Here is a 14,656-nt window from a genome sequence, read left to right on the forward strand (position 1 = left end):
ATGAGGAGCGGTCACGGTGTCGCTGTCACGGTGATGGTGACATTAACCGGGTCATCCGTGCTGCCTGGTGCTGCCGAGGGCGGCTCTGCAAGGGGTGGGGGAGCCACGGGTGGGTGCTGGGTCAGTGGGGCAGGTTCAGCAGGGCAGGTGGGTGCTGGCTTAGCGGGGCAGTGGGCGCTGGTTCAGCAGGGCAGGTGGGTGCTGGCTTAGCGGGGCAGTGGGCGCTGGTTCAGCAGGGCAGGTGGGTGTTGGTGGGTGCTGGGTCGGTGGGGAAGTTGGGTGCTGGGGCAGGTGGGTGCTGGCTCAGCATTATCAGGTGGGTGCTGGGTTAGTGGGACAGCGGGTGCTGGGTCAGCAGGGTGGATGGGTGCTGGTTCAGCGGGGCAGTGGGTGCTTGGTCAGCGGGGCAGGTGGGCACTGGCTCAGCAGGGCAGGTGTCTCTGCCCTCAGCCCACCCCGGTACCTGCTGCCGTGCCCGGGGCACACGGCTCTCCCTGTGCTGGTGCTGCCTCGGCAGCCGGTGCTGCACCGGGGGCACTCGAGTCTCCCTGGGCTGGCCCTGCTTCCTCCTCGCCGCCTGCGGCTCCCTCAGCGTCCTCCGCTGTGCCCACGGGCTCCTGCTCTCCGGTCCCGGCCCTGCGGGGACACGGGGGGCTCGCTGGTGCCCGGGCACGGGCGGTGGCACAGAGGGTTCGGGCACAGGGGGTGGCACAGAGGGGTTTGGGCACGGGAGGTGGCACAGAGGGTTCGGGCACGGGCGGTGGCACAGAGGGGTTCGGGCACAGAGGGGTTCGGGCACGGGAGGTGGCACAGAGGCTTTGGGCACTCACAGGCGGAACAGCAGGTCGTGCAGCCCTGCGGAGGGAGATGGGTGTCACGTTCGGGGGCCGGGGGCCGGGCTGTGGCCCCGAGCAGCCCCCGCACTCACGCGGGAGGGTGTCCCTGTGGCGGGCGATGCAGTGCACGGCCAGCAGCGACGCTGCGCTGGCCACCAGCATCCCGGCCACCGCCGCCCCCGTCACCGCCGGGTAGGCCTCGAAGGGAGGCTCGGCTGGAAGAGAGCAGAGCGAACATGGCAGGCAGCAGGGACGGGCAGAGCCCAGAAAGGCCCGGCGAGGTGCGAGCCCGTGCCTGAAACCTGCCGACGGCTGCTCACACTCGGCTCCTCAGCTCCACCGCGATGGAAACGCTGCCCTGCTCCGCTCAACCCTCGCTCTGCCCCCACGGAGCAGCCCCTGCCCGCTTCACCTGGCGTCTGCACCTCGGAGGGGTGCCCGGCCGTGCGGTGGTTGACGGCCAGGACGCGGAAAGCATAGAGCACCGCGGGGTCCAGCCCCCCCAGGCGCCGGTCGCGGGAGTGCGGCTCGATGTCGCCGGCCGCCGTTTCCCAGGGGCTGGCGCTCTCCCGGAGGGGTTTCTTGGTTCGGCGCCGCTGCACCACGAAGCCGGTGAGGTTGCCGGCGCCCTGCGTCCGCCACTCCAGCCGCACCTCGGTGCGCGCCCGCGTGTACCGCAGCTTACTGATGGTGACATTGGGCGGGGCCGGGTACCCTGCGGCGAGACGGCGCCCGGCAGGAGGGGCTCGATGCCCCCAGGCCACCCTTGATACCCCAGCCCACCCCTGCCCTTCCCAGGACTCACGGTCCACGCGGAGGCGCACGGGGAGGCTGGCGGTGCCCACGGCATTGGTGGCGGTGCAGCGGTAGATCCCGCTGTCCCCCGGCCACTCGGCATCCCGCACCGTGAGGTTGACCCACTCTTCTCCCTGCTCCAGCTGGTACTTGGCCAGCCCCGGTGCCACCTCCCGCTCCTTTGGGTTGTACCAAGCCACCGTGGCACCGAGACCGGCGCTGCTGCCACGATGCCGGCACGCCAGCTGCGCCTCGCCGCCCTCCAGCACCGCCACCTCGCTCTCCGCCTGCAGCTCGGGGACCTCTGCTCGGCGACAAGGGGGGACACCATCGGCCGGGAGGTGCCACCCCGCCGCGGCACGGTGGCACGGCGGGGACGGCTCGGGCTTACCCAGCCGCAGGCGGCACTCGGCGGCAGCGGCCCGCAGCGGGTGCGCGGCCTCGCAGACGAACTCGCGGCCGCCCAGGCTGCCGTCGGTGCCCAGCACCAGCACGGCCGGGGAGGGCGCGGGGTCGCCCAGGGCCCGGCCCGCGCCGTCCCGCCAGCGCAGGGTGACGAGCGGCGCGCCCCCCGCCCAGCGGCACCGCAGCATCACGAACTCGTCCCCCTTGGTGGCCGCCGCCGCACAGCTGGGGCTGCCCGCCGGGACCCCTGCGGGACGGAGCGCTGTCGGAGCGGGGCACTGCCACGCTGGGCCAAAGCACCCCAAAAAGGAGATACCCCCAGCCCAGGGTGAGGGGGGCTCGGCAATTCCGGCCGTGCCACAGCGTCCCCGTTTTGGAGCAAGCTGGAGGGGCTGAAGGTCCCAGGAAAGGCAGCAGCACCCTGGAGTGCCCATCCGTGGTTTGGCCACGGCCCGGGTGACACCAGGGGGTCACAAAGGGGGCTGGGGGGCAATGGGGCCACTGTCACTCACACAGGGTGGTCCCACATGCAGCCCCCAGGGGCAGCGCGGGGTGGGAGGCCAGGCAGGAGAAGGAGCTGCCGTTCCTGGTGGCTGCCCCTGACTGGATCCTGGTGGCCATGGAAAAGCTGGTCCCCATCAACCCCTCTTCCTCCTCCTCCTCCTGGGGGCCCACCCAGCGCAGCCGGGCCGGGGGGAAGCCCCCCAGCCAGCGGCACCGCAGGGCCACATCCCGCTGGTCATCGGAGGCCAGGGCGGAGCAGCTGGGGCTCCCGGCGGGCGGATCTGCAGGAGACCATGGGCACTGGGGGGCAGCGTGGGCTCCCCCAGCCCCACCCGCCCTCCCACATCCTCACCAGGGAGCTGCGCTGGTCCGGCTCGCCCTGTGGGGACCCAGGGCCCCGCCGGGGTTACTCACAGTACACAGTGAGGACGATGGTGGCCTGGGTGCGCGTCTGCAGGTGGCTGTTCTCGGCCAGGCAGGTGTAAGTGCCCGCCTGGGCACGGGCGATGGCGGTGATCACGTAGGTCTGGCCGACGTGCACCTGGGAGCCGTTGTGCAGCCAGACATAGCGGCTGGGGGGGTTGGAGGGAGCCAGGCAGCTCAGCACCACGTCCTCCCGCTCGCCCGCCGAGAAGCCCCCCTGCTCTGGGGAGAAGGGCTCCACACGGATGGCCGGCTCATCGGGGCCATCTGTGGGGACATGGGGCCCTTCAGGCAGGGACAGCCCCACAGAGGGGACATAGCCCTCCCTGGGCTTCCTCCCACTGCTGGGAAGGGCAGCAAAGGCCACTTAGAAAGGGTGCACCATGAGGGCTGTGAGCACACCATGACACACAGTGGCCACGGCTGCATTGTGGTGGCAGCGCACACAGTGGCCATGGTGGCTGGAGAGGCATTATGCCAGTGACGGCCATCAATACATCAAAGCAATGAGCCATACCCTGGTGGCCACAGAGACATAGTGGTGGCCACAGAGGCATCACGGTAGCAGCACACATGACATCCATGGACGTTCCATGATAGCTATGGACATACCATGGTCGCAGCGTGCTCAGTGGCCATGGGCAAACCACAGAGCATTGTGGTGGCCACATACATGCCATGGATGGCCCCAGCCCTGAGATGCCATGGATGGCACCAGCACTGAAGATGCCATGGATGGCCCCAGCCCTGAAGATGCCATGGATGGCACCTGCCCTGAAGATGCCATGGAGGGCCCCAACCCTGAAGATGCCATGGATGGCACCTGCCCTGAAGATGCCATGGATGGCACCAGCACTGAAGATGCCATGGATGGCACCTGCCCTGAAGATGCCATGGATGGCACCAGCACTGAAGATGCCATGGATGGCTCCAGCCCTGAAGATGCCATGGAGGGCCCCAGACCTGAAGATGCCATGGATGGCACCAGCACTGAAGATGCCATGGATGGCACCCGCCCTGAAGATGCCATGGATGGCACCAGCACTGAAGATGCCATGGATGGCACCCGCCCTGAAGATGCCATGGATGGCACCAATACTGAAGATGCCATGGAGAGCCCCAGCCCTGAAGATGCCATGGAGAGCCCCAGACCTGAAGATGCCATGGATGGCCCCAGCCCTGAAGATGCCCCCCAGCTGGTGGCTGAGGCCCCCCAAGGTGGCTGGCACCCAGGGCACTCACAGACGATGTCCAGGTAGACGGGGTCGCTGCTGCGGTTGTTGACCTCGTTGCTCGCGGTGCAGATGTACCAGCCCGTGTGGCTGCGGTTGGCGGGTGTCAGCTGCAGCTCTGCCCTGGAGCCCCCCAGCCCCGCAGGGGACACGGAGGGAGCCCCCCGGGGCTCCTGGTGCTGCCAGGAGAAGCTCAGCGGCTCCGTCCCCTCCCGCACGGTGCACGTCAGGGCCACGGCCGCCCCCTCCGCTGCCGCCGCCGCCGTCGGCCGCACGAAGGGCTTGGACACGGGCACTGGGGGCACCGAGTGTGAGCGGCCCCACAGACAGCAGAACGCCCCGGGAACCACCCATGCCCCCCACCCAGACAGATTGTTTGGCCAGGAAGTGCCACAGCAGCCAGTGGAATGGTAGTGAGGACACCTGCAGGCTGGTGAGGGGCACCCTGGCTGTGGGCATGGGCTGGGGGAGCTACTGGGACCAGTTTGGGGTGGTGGGATGCTTGGGTAGCCAGGGCAAGGAAATGAGGGTGGCTTAGTGGGCTGCTATGTTGGCTCGTAGGGGGCTGCACTAGGAGGCAATGGAGGTTTGGTGGCTGATGGTGAGCTCTGGGCTGGCTGATGAGTGCTATGTTGGCTTGCGTTGAGCAACCTTGGCTGATGGGATGCTATATTGGCTAGTGGTGTGTTATGTTGGCTAGTAGGATGCTTTGCTGGCTAGAGACAGACTACATTGCCAAGTAGGGTACTCCACTAACTAGTGGGGTGCCTGGTTGGTGAATGGGGTACTACAGTTGCTAGCGAACCACCAGGCTGGCTAGTGGGACCCTGCATTGGCTAGTGGGGCACTTTGCTGGCTTGTGCTATACTTTATGGGCTTGTGGAGCCCTTTGTTGGCTAGGGGGTGTTTGCTGGCCAGTGGATGGCTCTGTTGGCCACTGGGCAAGGGACTGGGCTTGACCACGATCTAGGAGAGTGTGATGCTGGCTGCTGCTGGCCAGCAGGTCCCCCCAGGCTGGCCACAGCCAGGGACTTACCCAGGACACGCAGGAGGACGGCGGCATAGCCCACGCGGAGCCGGCCCCGCTCTGGGAAGAGCCCCTGGCAGAGGAAGCGGCCCTGGGCGGCCACGCGCAGCTCCCGCAGCTCCAGCGTCCCGTTGCGCAGCGTCACCCGGCCCAGCGTTCCCGTGCCGGGGGCCACGGCCACCTCCCTGCCCGAGCCCACGGCCACGGCCCGCGGGAGCCCCTCGCCCTGCGGCGTGAAGCTCCAGAACACCACGGCCGGCGGGGCCGCGGCCGCGGGCCCACAGCTCAGCTCCACGGCCCGGCCTCGCACGCCCGTCGCCCGCCATTCCTCGTAGGCCGCCTCGCCGGCCGCCAGCGGCTGCCCTGCCCGGGGCAGCGCCTCCGTCAGGGCCCCGCTCGCCCCCACCCGCGAAATGCAGGGACGGGTCGGTGCTCACCCCCCGCCAGCGCCGGCAGCAGCACCAGGATCCAGGGCCCCCTCCACGGCGGTGCCCGGCCGCGCTCCATGGCGCCATGTCCAGCACCGCACGCCGAAGCAGCGCTGCGCTCTCCGGCACGACCTGCTCTCCGGTTACCCCCGGGTAATTAAGCCCAGCCCTGATTAACTGTTAATTATTTATCAACCTGCCAGCACAGGGGGAACCCGACGCCACTGCTGCCGGGGCCCCTGCAATCTCAGGGCTGAGGAGCGGCGCACTTGCTGTGGCAATGGCAGCATCCTTGCATTCCCCCCACGTGAGAATTTAATCCGAGTGTTCTCTCTTCCACACACAATATTTTTTTTGGCTAAAGGAGGGGAAAATAAACTGCCACTCCCCTGTGATCAAAGCTGGGGGGTTTGGAGCTGGGGAAGCCAGGCAAGGAGCAAGGTTTGATATTTCATCTCCCACTGTCTGCAACGCCCCAGACCATCAAACATTGATAGGGGCGGCTGTGCCGTAACGCAATGCCAGGGGGCTGGAGCAAGCCAGGGGGGATTTGGGGGTGCACGTGGTGAGGGGGATCAGGGAACACCCAGCACAGCCTGAAAAACTACCTTGCATCTCCCATCTCCCTCACTGATCCTTTAATTAGAATTACCAAAACCACACTGTTAATACTAAATGTGTGTACTCTCCACAAGGAGGCTTGAAATGCCCCAAAGGGTTAAAGCTGGTGGCAAGGAACTGCAGAGCCAGGGCCAGGCACTCTCCTGCTACCACCAGGTCCTGCTTCCACCTCTGGCTGCACTCTCATCACGTTTTGGTCACTTTTTGAGCCTGTCCAGGCTGGGTTTGGATAGAAATCTGGATGAGGAAAGCAGGGTGCAGTAGCCAACCCAATAAATGACACCATTGTCAACACTGACCTAATCAAACCTCACCTGCAAGGGTTGATATATTTCAGAGAATTCTGGTAAAGAAGGAGCCACCCTGGTGATTACAAACAATTTCATTTATTAAAGATTAACAAAGGCACAAACACCTGTCCCTGAGTCCAACTTCTGTCCTCACACTGCTGGGACCCCGAACATTTGGGTTCCAGACCCCTGGGGTCCAACCTCTCTCTCTCACCGATGGGATCCTGAACACTTGGATTCTGGAACCGCCGGGGGTCCAACCTCTCTCCTGCACTGCCGGGACCCTGAACACTCGGATTTTGCCCCGGGATCTGGGATGGCAGCAGTGGATTCCTGCTGCCACCTAGCGAGACAAGGTTCGCCCCAGCCTCTCCTCAGGCAACACAACAGAACTCAACAGCTTCAGAATACAAGAGAACCGGGAAGTCTTCCCCTGTAACTTTTCCTCCTGTTTAGAACTACAACTTCGATTTGGGAGAACGAATCCCTGCTCCTCACTCAGCTGCAAGCTTCTCCAGCTCGTCCATGTCGTAGGGATCCAGCTGCTTGATCGTGGTCTCTGTAGGAAGGAAAGAGCAATTGATGGGATGTGAGTGCAGAGCTCGCTCCCCTGAGCACTGTCCGTGCCACCTGAGTGCCCCACGCCAGCTGGGAAGCTCCTGAGTGCTCACTGCAGCAGGGAAACCAGCTGGGAAAGTGCAGGGGTGTCAGACATCTTTCATGAAAAATCCTTTCCTTAGGAGTTTTCTTCCTGAGAAGCTGGGAGGCCTCAGGAAAAAAATGTAAACATTGATTATCTGCTGCTGTGGAATGCAACAGGTGCATCTGTGATTGGTCTCATGTGGTTGTTTCTAATTAATGGCCAATCACAGTCAGCTGGCTCAGATTCTCTGTCCGAGCCACAAGCCTTTGTCATCATTCTTTCTTTTTCTATTCTTAGCCAGCCTTCTGATGAAATCCTTTCTTCTATTATTTTAGTATAGTTTTAATATAATACATATAATAAAATAATAAATCAGCCTTCTGAAACATGGAGTCAGATCCTCATCTCCTCCCTCATCCTCAGCCCCCCATGAACACGGTCACACAGGGGAAATGGGGTCAGCAGGGAAATCAGCTGGCACAAAGCAGGAGGGGAGCTGGATCAGAGCAGCAGCAGCAGCACAGAGCTCAGCCCCTGATGTGCCCCCACTCCCTGTTCCCACCTCCCCAGCCACACAGGACAGGGAGGGTCTGCACCCTCCAAGTGCAGCACCACAACATGAAAAGCACAAGTCAGATTGCTGGGGGTTCATCCTCACACTGGCTCCTGCTGCCCGTGGCTGTGGTTGGGCTCATCCACAAGGCAGCTGTTCCAGCTGTTCACTGCTTCTACTCCACAGCAACAATCTCTGCCAGAATGTGTGGCTGGTGCCTCCTCTGCCTGGTGTCTGCCTCAGGCTCACTCCAGGTTCCAAGGACAGGTGAGTATTTGAAAGAACCAAGAGGGCTGAGTGGCTCTGAGGCTGGAGATGTGGAATGGACACAGTTTCCTGCCCATCAGAAGGCTTCTATAACCTTCTTTCCTCTAAAAATCACAGGGATAACAGGCGCTGGGATTCAAAAAACCATCAGTGCAGCCCTGGCATCTGGCAAATCCCATGAAAATCCTCTTGATGTTAGCAAGTTACAATCAATTTCCACTCAGGAAAGATTTCCACAGCTGCCATCTCCTCTCCCACAGCCAGGGCTGAGCTGAGCTGGGGCACCCGGTCCCCTGTGACAAGGAAAGGCAGAGAAAATGCCTGAAAGAGGGGAAAAAAAGAAGGTGCTGAGGCATCCTGGCTGCTGCTAACATCCCCTGCAAGTTGCACACAACCTCCGGGGCTGCTTCTTGGGAAATTTGCCTGCTGGGGAGCAAAAATCACTCTAAAAGCTGTATCTGTCACCCATTCCCAGTGAGATGAGCCCTGGGGAGAGGAGCAGCCTGACAAGGACTATTTGCCAACAGGGAATAATCCCTGGAGGTGTTCAAGGCCAAGCTGGATGGAGCTCTGAGCAACCTGGTCTAATGGAAGGTGTCCCTGCCAATGGGAAAGGGTGGGAACAAGATGGGCTTTGAGGTCCCTTTCAGCTGTGGCCATTCTATGATTCTGAGAGTCAATGTGAGCCTGTAACAGCTCAAAGGAAAGCTAAACAAGGTGAAGTGTCTTCCTGTGTGTCCAGTGCATGCAGTTGTACAGAAATTTGATGGAGGGGATCCCAGTCCCAGCCCTGCCTCTGGGAGCAGCAGATCCATGTTGATACTTGTCGCAGACATCTTTTCATAAAAATCCTTTCTTTAGGATTTTCCCTTCTGGGAAGCTGAAGCCCCAGAAAAAGAATGTAAACAATGGTCATCTGCTGCTGTGGAATGCAACAGGTGCACCTGTGATTGGCCCATCTTGGATGTTTACAATTAATGGCCAATCAAGGACCGAGCTCTCTCTGAGACAGAGTTGGAGAGAGCTCCTTTGTTATCATTCTTTTCTAGCTAGCCTTCTGAGAACTTCTAAAGAGAAGAAGTGTCTGCCTCAGGCTCACTCCAGGTTCCAAGGACAGGTGAGTATTTGAAAGAACCAAGAGGGCTGAGTGGCTCTGAGGCTGGAGATGTGGAATGGACACAGTTTCCTGCCCATCAGAAGGCTTCTATAACCTTCTTTCCTCTAAAAATCACAGGGATAACAGGCGCTGGGATTCAAAAAACCATCAGTGCAGCCCGGAGTTCCGATGATGATCTGCTCCTCCAGCACTGTGCCCTTCAGAACTGCAAGGGGACAAAAGGATTTATTTGGCTGCCTCCAGGCATGGAGCTCTCTGCTGCTCTGTGTTTTCCCTTGGCTTGCTCAGACTCTGGCTGCTCAGTGATGCCTTCAAGGGGTCATCACGACACTTCCCTACAGCCTTGGGGCACGGGAACCACCCCCATTTGGGAAAAGGGAGTCTGCAAGCAGCCAGTGATGATGGAAAGCCTCCTCAGCTCTATTCCTTTTACTATAGTCATAATGTAATATATACATCATCAAATAATAAATCAAGCCTTCTGATCATGGAACCAACATCCTCGCCTCTCTCTCCACCTGCAAACCCTCGTGAGCACGGATACTCACGGAAATACTCCTCAATCCTGTGCACGAGGGGCACGGTCTCCCTCTGCACCACGCTGAAGGCGATGCCGCGGTGCCCGAAGCGCCCGGCCCGCCCGATGCGGTGCAGGTAGGTCTCAAAGTCCGGCTCGCCGTCCTGATCCATGGGCAGCCCAAAGTTCACCACCGTGGTCACCTGCTGCACATCGATGCCTGCAACGGAGGGAGAGGATCCTCTTGGGTTGCCTCGTCCCACGGGATCTGCTGCTCAGGCCCACGTGGGAGGACAGCAGGCCTGGTGCGTTTTGGGGCAGGATACCTCTGGCACAGACGTTGGTGGCGATCAGGACCTTCTCCTTGCCCTCACGGAAGCGCTGGATGACGCTGGCCCGCTGCACCACCGTCAGCTCTGCTGTCAGGATGGCCACTTGGTGCCCGTCCCGGCTCATCTTCCCCGACAGCCAGTCTGCCATCCTCCTGGTCTGCACACACACGTGGAGAGGCTGAGGCCAACAGCTCCCTCTCCAGAGTGCCCTGCCCCTTTTCAGGGAGCTCATGGCAGTTTTCAACACTCCCCTGGGGGCTGCTCCTTTGGTCTGGGGGTCTTGGAGGAGCCCACTGTGCCCACACTGTAAAATGACCCATTCCAGCTATTCCCAATGGGAGAGGGCTCTCCCAGGCAGGCCTCTTACCTGGCAGAAGATCATGACCTGACCGATGGTGAAGCTGCCATAGAGGTTGCAGAGGGCCTTGTACTGCTCGTCTGAGCTCTGGCACACCATGAAGTACTGCCTGATGTTGCTCAGGGTGAGCTCCTCCTCCCGCAGCTTGATCACGATGGGGTCGGGGATGATCCGCTCAGCAAAGGCCCGAACAGGCTCCTTGTAAGTGGCTGAGAACAGCAGCACTTGGCAGCTCTTGGGAAGAGCCCTGGGGCAGGGAAAAAGCTCTGTCATCCCCTTTGTCCCAGGCAAAGGACAGAAACCCTCATTTAAACTGATTTTGTGTTGCCTTCAATGGAAAGGGAAGCAAAGATGGAAAGAGACTTTTTACAAGAGTCTATAGTGACAGGAAAAGGGGAGAATGGCTTCACACTGGAAGAAAACAGGTTTAGATGCTAGGAGGAAGTTCTTCCTTGTGAGGATGGTGAGGCCCTGGCATAGGTTTTCCAGAGCAGCTGTGGCTGCCCCTGGATCCCTGGAAGTGTTCAAGGCCAAACTGGATGGAGCTCTGAGCAACCTGGTCTAATGGAAGGTGTCCCTGCCAATGGGAAAGGGCTTTAAGGTCCCTTCCAATTGTGGCCATTCTATGGTTCTGTGAGTCAATGTGAGCCTGTAACAGCTCAAAGGAAAGCTAAACAAGGTGAAGTGTCTTCCTGTGTGTCCAGTGCATGCAGCTGTACAGAAAGACAGACTTGTGGACAAACCTCTTTGGCACCATGGGCACACTCTCACAGCCCTTTGGTAACAGACTCCTCTAAAGCTACAGGAGAGAAGGGAAAGCAGGGAAGCAGGGCAGCAGCTCTCAGCAATCCTCACCTGTGGATGCGGATGCTCTGACAGGAGAGGCCCTGCGTGTCGATCATGATGTCAGCCTCATCCAGCACGAACAAGGAGATCTTTGTCAGGTCCAGGATGCGTTGTTTGAAGCACCAGTCCAGGGTGGTGCCCGGAGTTCCGATGATGATCTGCTCCTCCAGCACTGTGCCCTTCAGAACTGCAAGGGGACAAAAGGATTTATTTGGCTGCCTCCAGGCATGGAGCTCTCTGCTGCTCTGTGTTTTCCCTTGGCTTGCTCAGACTCTGGCTGCTCAGTGATGCCTTCAAGGGGTCATCACGACACTTCCCTACAGCCTTGGGGCATGGGAACCACCCCCACATGGGAAAAGGGAGTCTGCAAGCAGCCAGTGATGATGGAAAGCCTCCTCAGCAGGAGAGGGGACAGACACGATGTTATTGCCCTTCATGGATGTCTGGGCAGTTCCTGGCAGCTCCAGGCTCTAAGAGAGGATCCCTGTGCCCCCTCCCTGTTTGTGCAGCAGTGCTGGGAGCTGGGCTGGGCTGGGCTCACCTCGGTTTCCCCGGACAGCGTAGTTCACCTTGATGTCCGTGCAGAACTTGCCGATGGCGCGCACCACCTGCCCGATCTGCAGGGCCAGCTCGTAGGTGGGAGCCAGGCACAGGCACTGGCAGGAGAGCAGAGGAAGGAGCTGTCAGGCCCAGGATGGGGCAGAGGAGCTCAGGAGCATCCCACAGCACTGGGGGACAGGGCATGGGGCAGCACAGCATGGCTGGAGGCTCAGGAGCTGGGCTGTGTTCCCAGCTCCAGCCAAGGGGGCAGAAAGAAGCTGCTGCTGCTCTTTTGGAGGAGGAAATGCATCTCTCAGAAGCGTGGTGCAGCTTGTTCCTGTGCCCTAGTTCAGTCACACTGTCCACACATTCAAAAGGAGATCTTACACGGCTGGAAGCTGTTGGCAAAGCTGGTTCTGCACCCTGAGAGGGCACTGGGAGTATGTGACCACCAGAAACCAGCAGTGTCTGCAGCTGCTCCTCAAAACCTAAATTCCAGGGTAGCTGAAGCCTGGATTGATCCACTCTGGCAATCCTGAGGTGGGCACTGTGCCTTTGGTCCTACCTGCCACTGGGCCCTGGTGGTTTATCACCCCACTCCAGTGGGTAAAGTCACACAGGAACTGGGACAAAGCCCAGAGCTCTGCCCCTGGCAGCGTCCTGGGCGCCTGGGCCACCCCCTCCTGCAGCAGCTCTCCCTGTCCTGTGTTACCTGCGGATATTTCTCGCTGGCACTGGCTCTGCTCAACATGGCCAAGACAAAAGCTGCTGTTTTCCCTGTCCCTGACTGGCTCTGGGCAATCAGATTTTGGGGCCTGCAAGGCAAAAGCAGCTTAGTGCAATGCAGGGGTCGGGTGCTGGGATGCTGTGAGGAGCCGGGGCTCAGCCACCTCACCCCTTCCTACTCACGGGTAAGCCAGCATGAGGGGCAGGGCCTGCTCCTGGATTTTGGATGGTCTGTTGAAGCCCATCATATAAACCCCCTGCAGGAGCTCCTTCTTCCTGTGGAAACAAAGCACCCGAGCGCCCATGTGAAGGAGGCTGGTGTGCTGGAGCATGGTGGGGCTGGGGGCTGTGGCAACTCACAGGGGCAGCTCCTCAAAGGTCTTGATGGAAAAGAGTGGGGAGCTGGGGTCTCGCTGCAGGATCTCCACGTGCTGCTGGGACTCCACCAGGGACGTGTGGATCAACTTGTTCATCAGTGACAGCTCAGCCAGCGGCACTGGGAAAGGCAGCAACTCCGTAAATAAAACAAACGGAATCACAGAATCATTAGGGCTGGGAGGGATCTCTGGAAATTATCCAGTCCAAACTGTTTCCAAGGAAGGGTCAAATGGAGGTGACACAGAACGTGTTCCTGTAGGTCTGGAATGTTCCTAAGGAGGGAGAATCCAGGACCTGCCTGGGCAGCCTGTGCCAGCGCCCTGCCACTCTCCATGTCAAGAAGTTCTTCCTCATACTGAGGGGGAACTTCTTGTGTTTTAGTTTACAACAAGGGGCTTGCAGTGAGAATCCTCTTCTCTCCCCAGAGGATATCTTATTGTTCTGAGGGTTCATTAGAAACATTGCAGGCAACATCCATTATTCCAGACTTACTTTTACCATACTCATAAATGAGCATCCAAACGCACTGCACTGAGCCCTTCCCTCCTGTCGATTAAACGCCCTCTTGATTCAATTACGGCTCAATGCCGTGGGCCGCCTCTCCCTCGGGACCCCGCGGGGTCGCTCCGCGCTCGGCGGGGCTCGGAGCGGGGCGGGCACCGCGATCCCCTCCGGACCCACCTCTCTCCTCGTCCTCCGGCTCGGGCCGGGGCGCGGGCGGCGCGGGGGCCGCGGGGAGCAGGCCGAGCCCGCGGGCCGTGCCCCGGCCGGGCCGCTCGGGCCAGCGCAGCCCGGGGCAGCGGGAGCCGGAGCGGCGCGGAGCGGCCCCGTGCCATGGGCAGCCCGGGCCGGGGCCGCCGCCCGCCGGGCCGAGCCCGCGCAGCCCGCGCTCCGCCCCCGCCATGGAGCCGTCCCACAGTGCCGGGCCGCCGGATGGGGCGGGAACATCCGGCACCGGAGCGGCGGCAGCGGGTACGGCCCGGGCAGGGGGCCCGCGGTGGGAGGGCGTGCTCGGGGAGCTGGGCACCGGCTCCTGGCAGGGCGGTGAGGGTGCCCTGCTGCACACGGGGACTCCGCACGGTGCCAGCTCTCGTCCCTGTAAGGTCTGGGGGGCTCCTGTGTGGCACAGGGTGCTGGGAAACCCTGCGGAGCTGGGGACCATGGAGGAGGGAGGGTCCCTGTCTCCAGCAGGGCTTGGGGGCTGTGTCCCTCTCCCCGTAGGATGCTGAGTCCTGGCACACCAAGAGGGAAGGAGGTGTCCCCAGGGTGATGGAGATGCAGGGATCCCCTGGAGTTTTGGGGGGTCCCTGGGGTGCTGGGGAACAGGGACCCCATAGGGCAGTGAGAGTGCCCAGTTGCACAGAGGGATCCTACATGGTGCCAGCACTGGGCCCCATAAGGTTTTGGGTGTCTCTGGGGAACAGAGACTGTCCTATAGTGGGCATGGTGGGGTCCCTGGGGAGTTGGAGGACAGGGACCCTGTAGAGCAGGAAGGGGCCCCTGCTGCAGTCAGGGACCTCACAGGCTCTGAGAGGGGAGGGAAGGGGCCCTTGGGTGCTGAAGGAACAGGGAGGCTGTAGGATTGGGGTGCTGTCCCCTATAAGAGTTTGGGGAGGGTGTCAAGGGTTCTGGAGCACAAAGACCCCTTCACAGATGAATCAGAATCCATAGGGTGCTGGAGAGTTGGGGACCTCCAACCTGGAATGTCCCCCAAGATGCCAGAACCCCTTCACTGTGGGGCAACAGCCAGGTCCTCAAGCTTCTTTGTCCCCCATCTGGGATCACCTCCCAGCGAGGTTCAGGGGAGGCTGGACACGG

At 61.0% G+C, this 14,656-nt stretch overlaps 2 protein-coding genes across 4 annotated transcripts; both read right to left on the reverse strand.

Moving 5' to 3' along the window:
• Positions 1–11: 11 nt before the first annotated feature.
• Positions 12–5,729, reverse strand: VSIG10L2 (V-set and immunoglobulin domain containing 10 like 2). Its single transcript, XM_058041345.1, has 12 exons — positions 5,660–5,729; positions 5,232–5,585; positions 4,206–4,490; positions 2,955–3,230; positions 2,549–2,821; positions 2,023–2,283; positions 1,642–1,935; positions 1,249–1,551; positions 929–1,051; positions 831–855; positions 464–636; positions 12–85 (listed from the first exon to the last, which is right to left on the reverse strand). The coding sequence occupies exons 1-12, from the start codon at positions 5,727–5,729 to the stop codon at positions 12–14; spliced, it is 2,511 nt and encodes an 836-aa protein (XP_057897328.1).
• A 909-nt stretch (positions 5,730–6,638) lies between these two features.
• DDX25 (DEAD-box helicase 25) lies at positions 6,639–13,426 on the reverse strand. 3 transcript variants are annotated; one of them, XR_009115639.1, is made up of 10 exons: positions 12,821–13,426; positions 12,644–12,736; positions 12,447–12,549; positions 11,736–11,850; positions 11,204–11,381; positions 10,358–10,595; positions 9,985–10,147; positions 9,690–9,878; positions 7,863–8,345; positions 7,048–7,120 (listed from the first exon to the last, which is right to left on the reverse strand). XR_009115639.1 is itself a non-coding variant. In XM_058041370.1 (9 exons), the coding sequence occupies exons 1-9, from the start codon at positions 12,931–12,933 to the stop codon at positions 7,056–7,058; spliced, it is 1,257 nt and encodes a 418-aa protein (XP_057897353.1). In that variant the 5' UTR covers positions 12,934–13,426; the 3' UTR covers positions 6,639–7,055. The 3 variants fall into 3 exon arrangements, 2 of the variants coding, with proteins under 2 accessions (XP_057897353.1, XP_057897352.1); XM_058041370.1 differs by lacking the exon at positions 7,863–8,345 and having other exon boundaries at positions 6,639–7,120; XM_058041369.1 differs by having other exon boundaries at positions 7,036–8,317.
• Positions 13,427–14,656: the final 1,230 nt, after the last annotated feature.

The sequence above is a fragment of the Melospiza georgiana genome, chromosome 27, assembly GCF_028018845.1.
Source record: "Melospiza georgiana isolate bMelGeo1 chromosome 27, bMelGeo1.pri, whole genome shotgun sequence".
Taxonomy (NCBI): domain Eukaryota; kingdom Metazoa; phylum Chordata; class Aves; order Passeriformes; family Passerellidae; genus Melospiza; species Melospiza georgiana.

Coding starts and splice junctions, on each gene's coding strand:
- DDX25 (XM_058041369.1), bottom strand. CDS start 12,933: ATGAACAAGTTGATCCACACGTCCCTGGTGGAGTCCCAGCAGCACGTG. Junction 12,550..12,643: donor CCCCTCATGCTGGCTTACCC/GTGAGTAGGAAG, acceptor TTTGCCTTGCAG/GCCCCAAAATCTGATTGCCC. Junction 11,382..11,735: donor CGCTGTCCGGGGAAACCGAG/GTGAGCCCAGCC, acceptor GTCCCCTTGCAG/TTCTGAAGGGCACAGTGCTG.
- VSIG10L2 (XM_058041345.1), bottom strand. CDS start 5,729: ATGGAGCGCGGCCGGGCACCGCCGTGGAGGGGGCCCTGGATCCTGGTG. Junction 3,231..4,205: donor CGTCTACCTGGACATCGTCT/GTGAGTGCCCTG, acceptor ATGTCCCCACAG/ATGGCCCCGATGAGCCGGCC. Junction 2,284..2,548: donor TGCATGTGGGACCACCCTGT/GTGAGTGACAGT, acceptor TCCGTCCCGCAG/GGGTCCCGGCGGGCAGCCCC.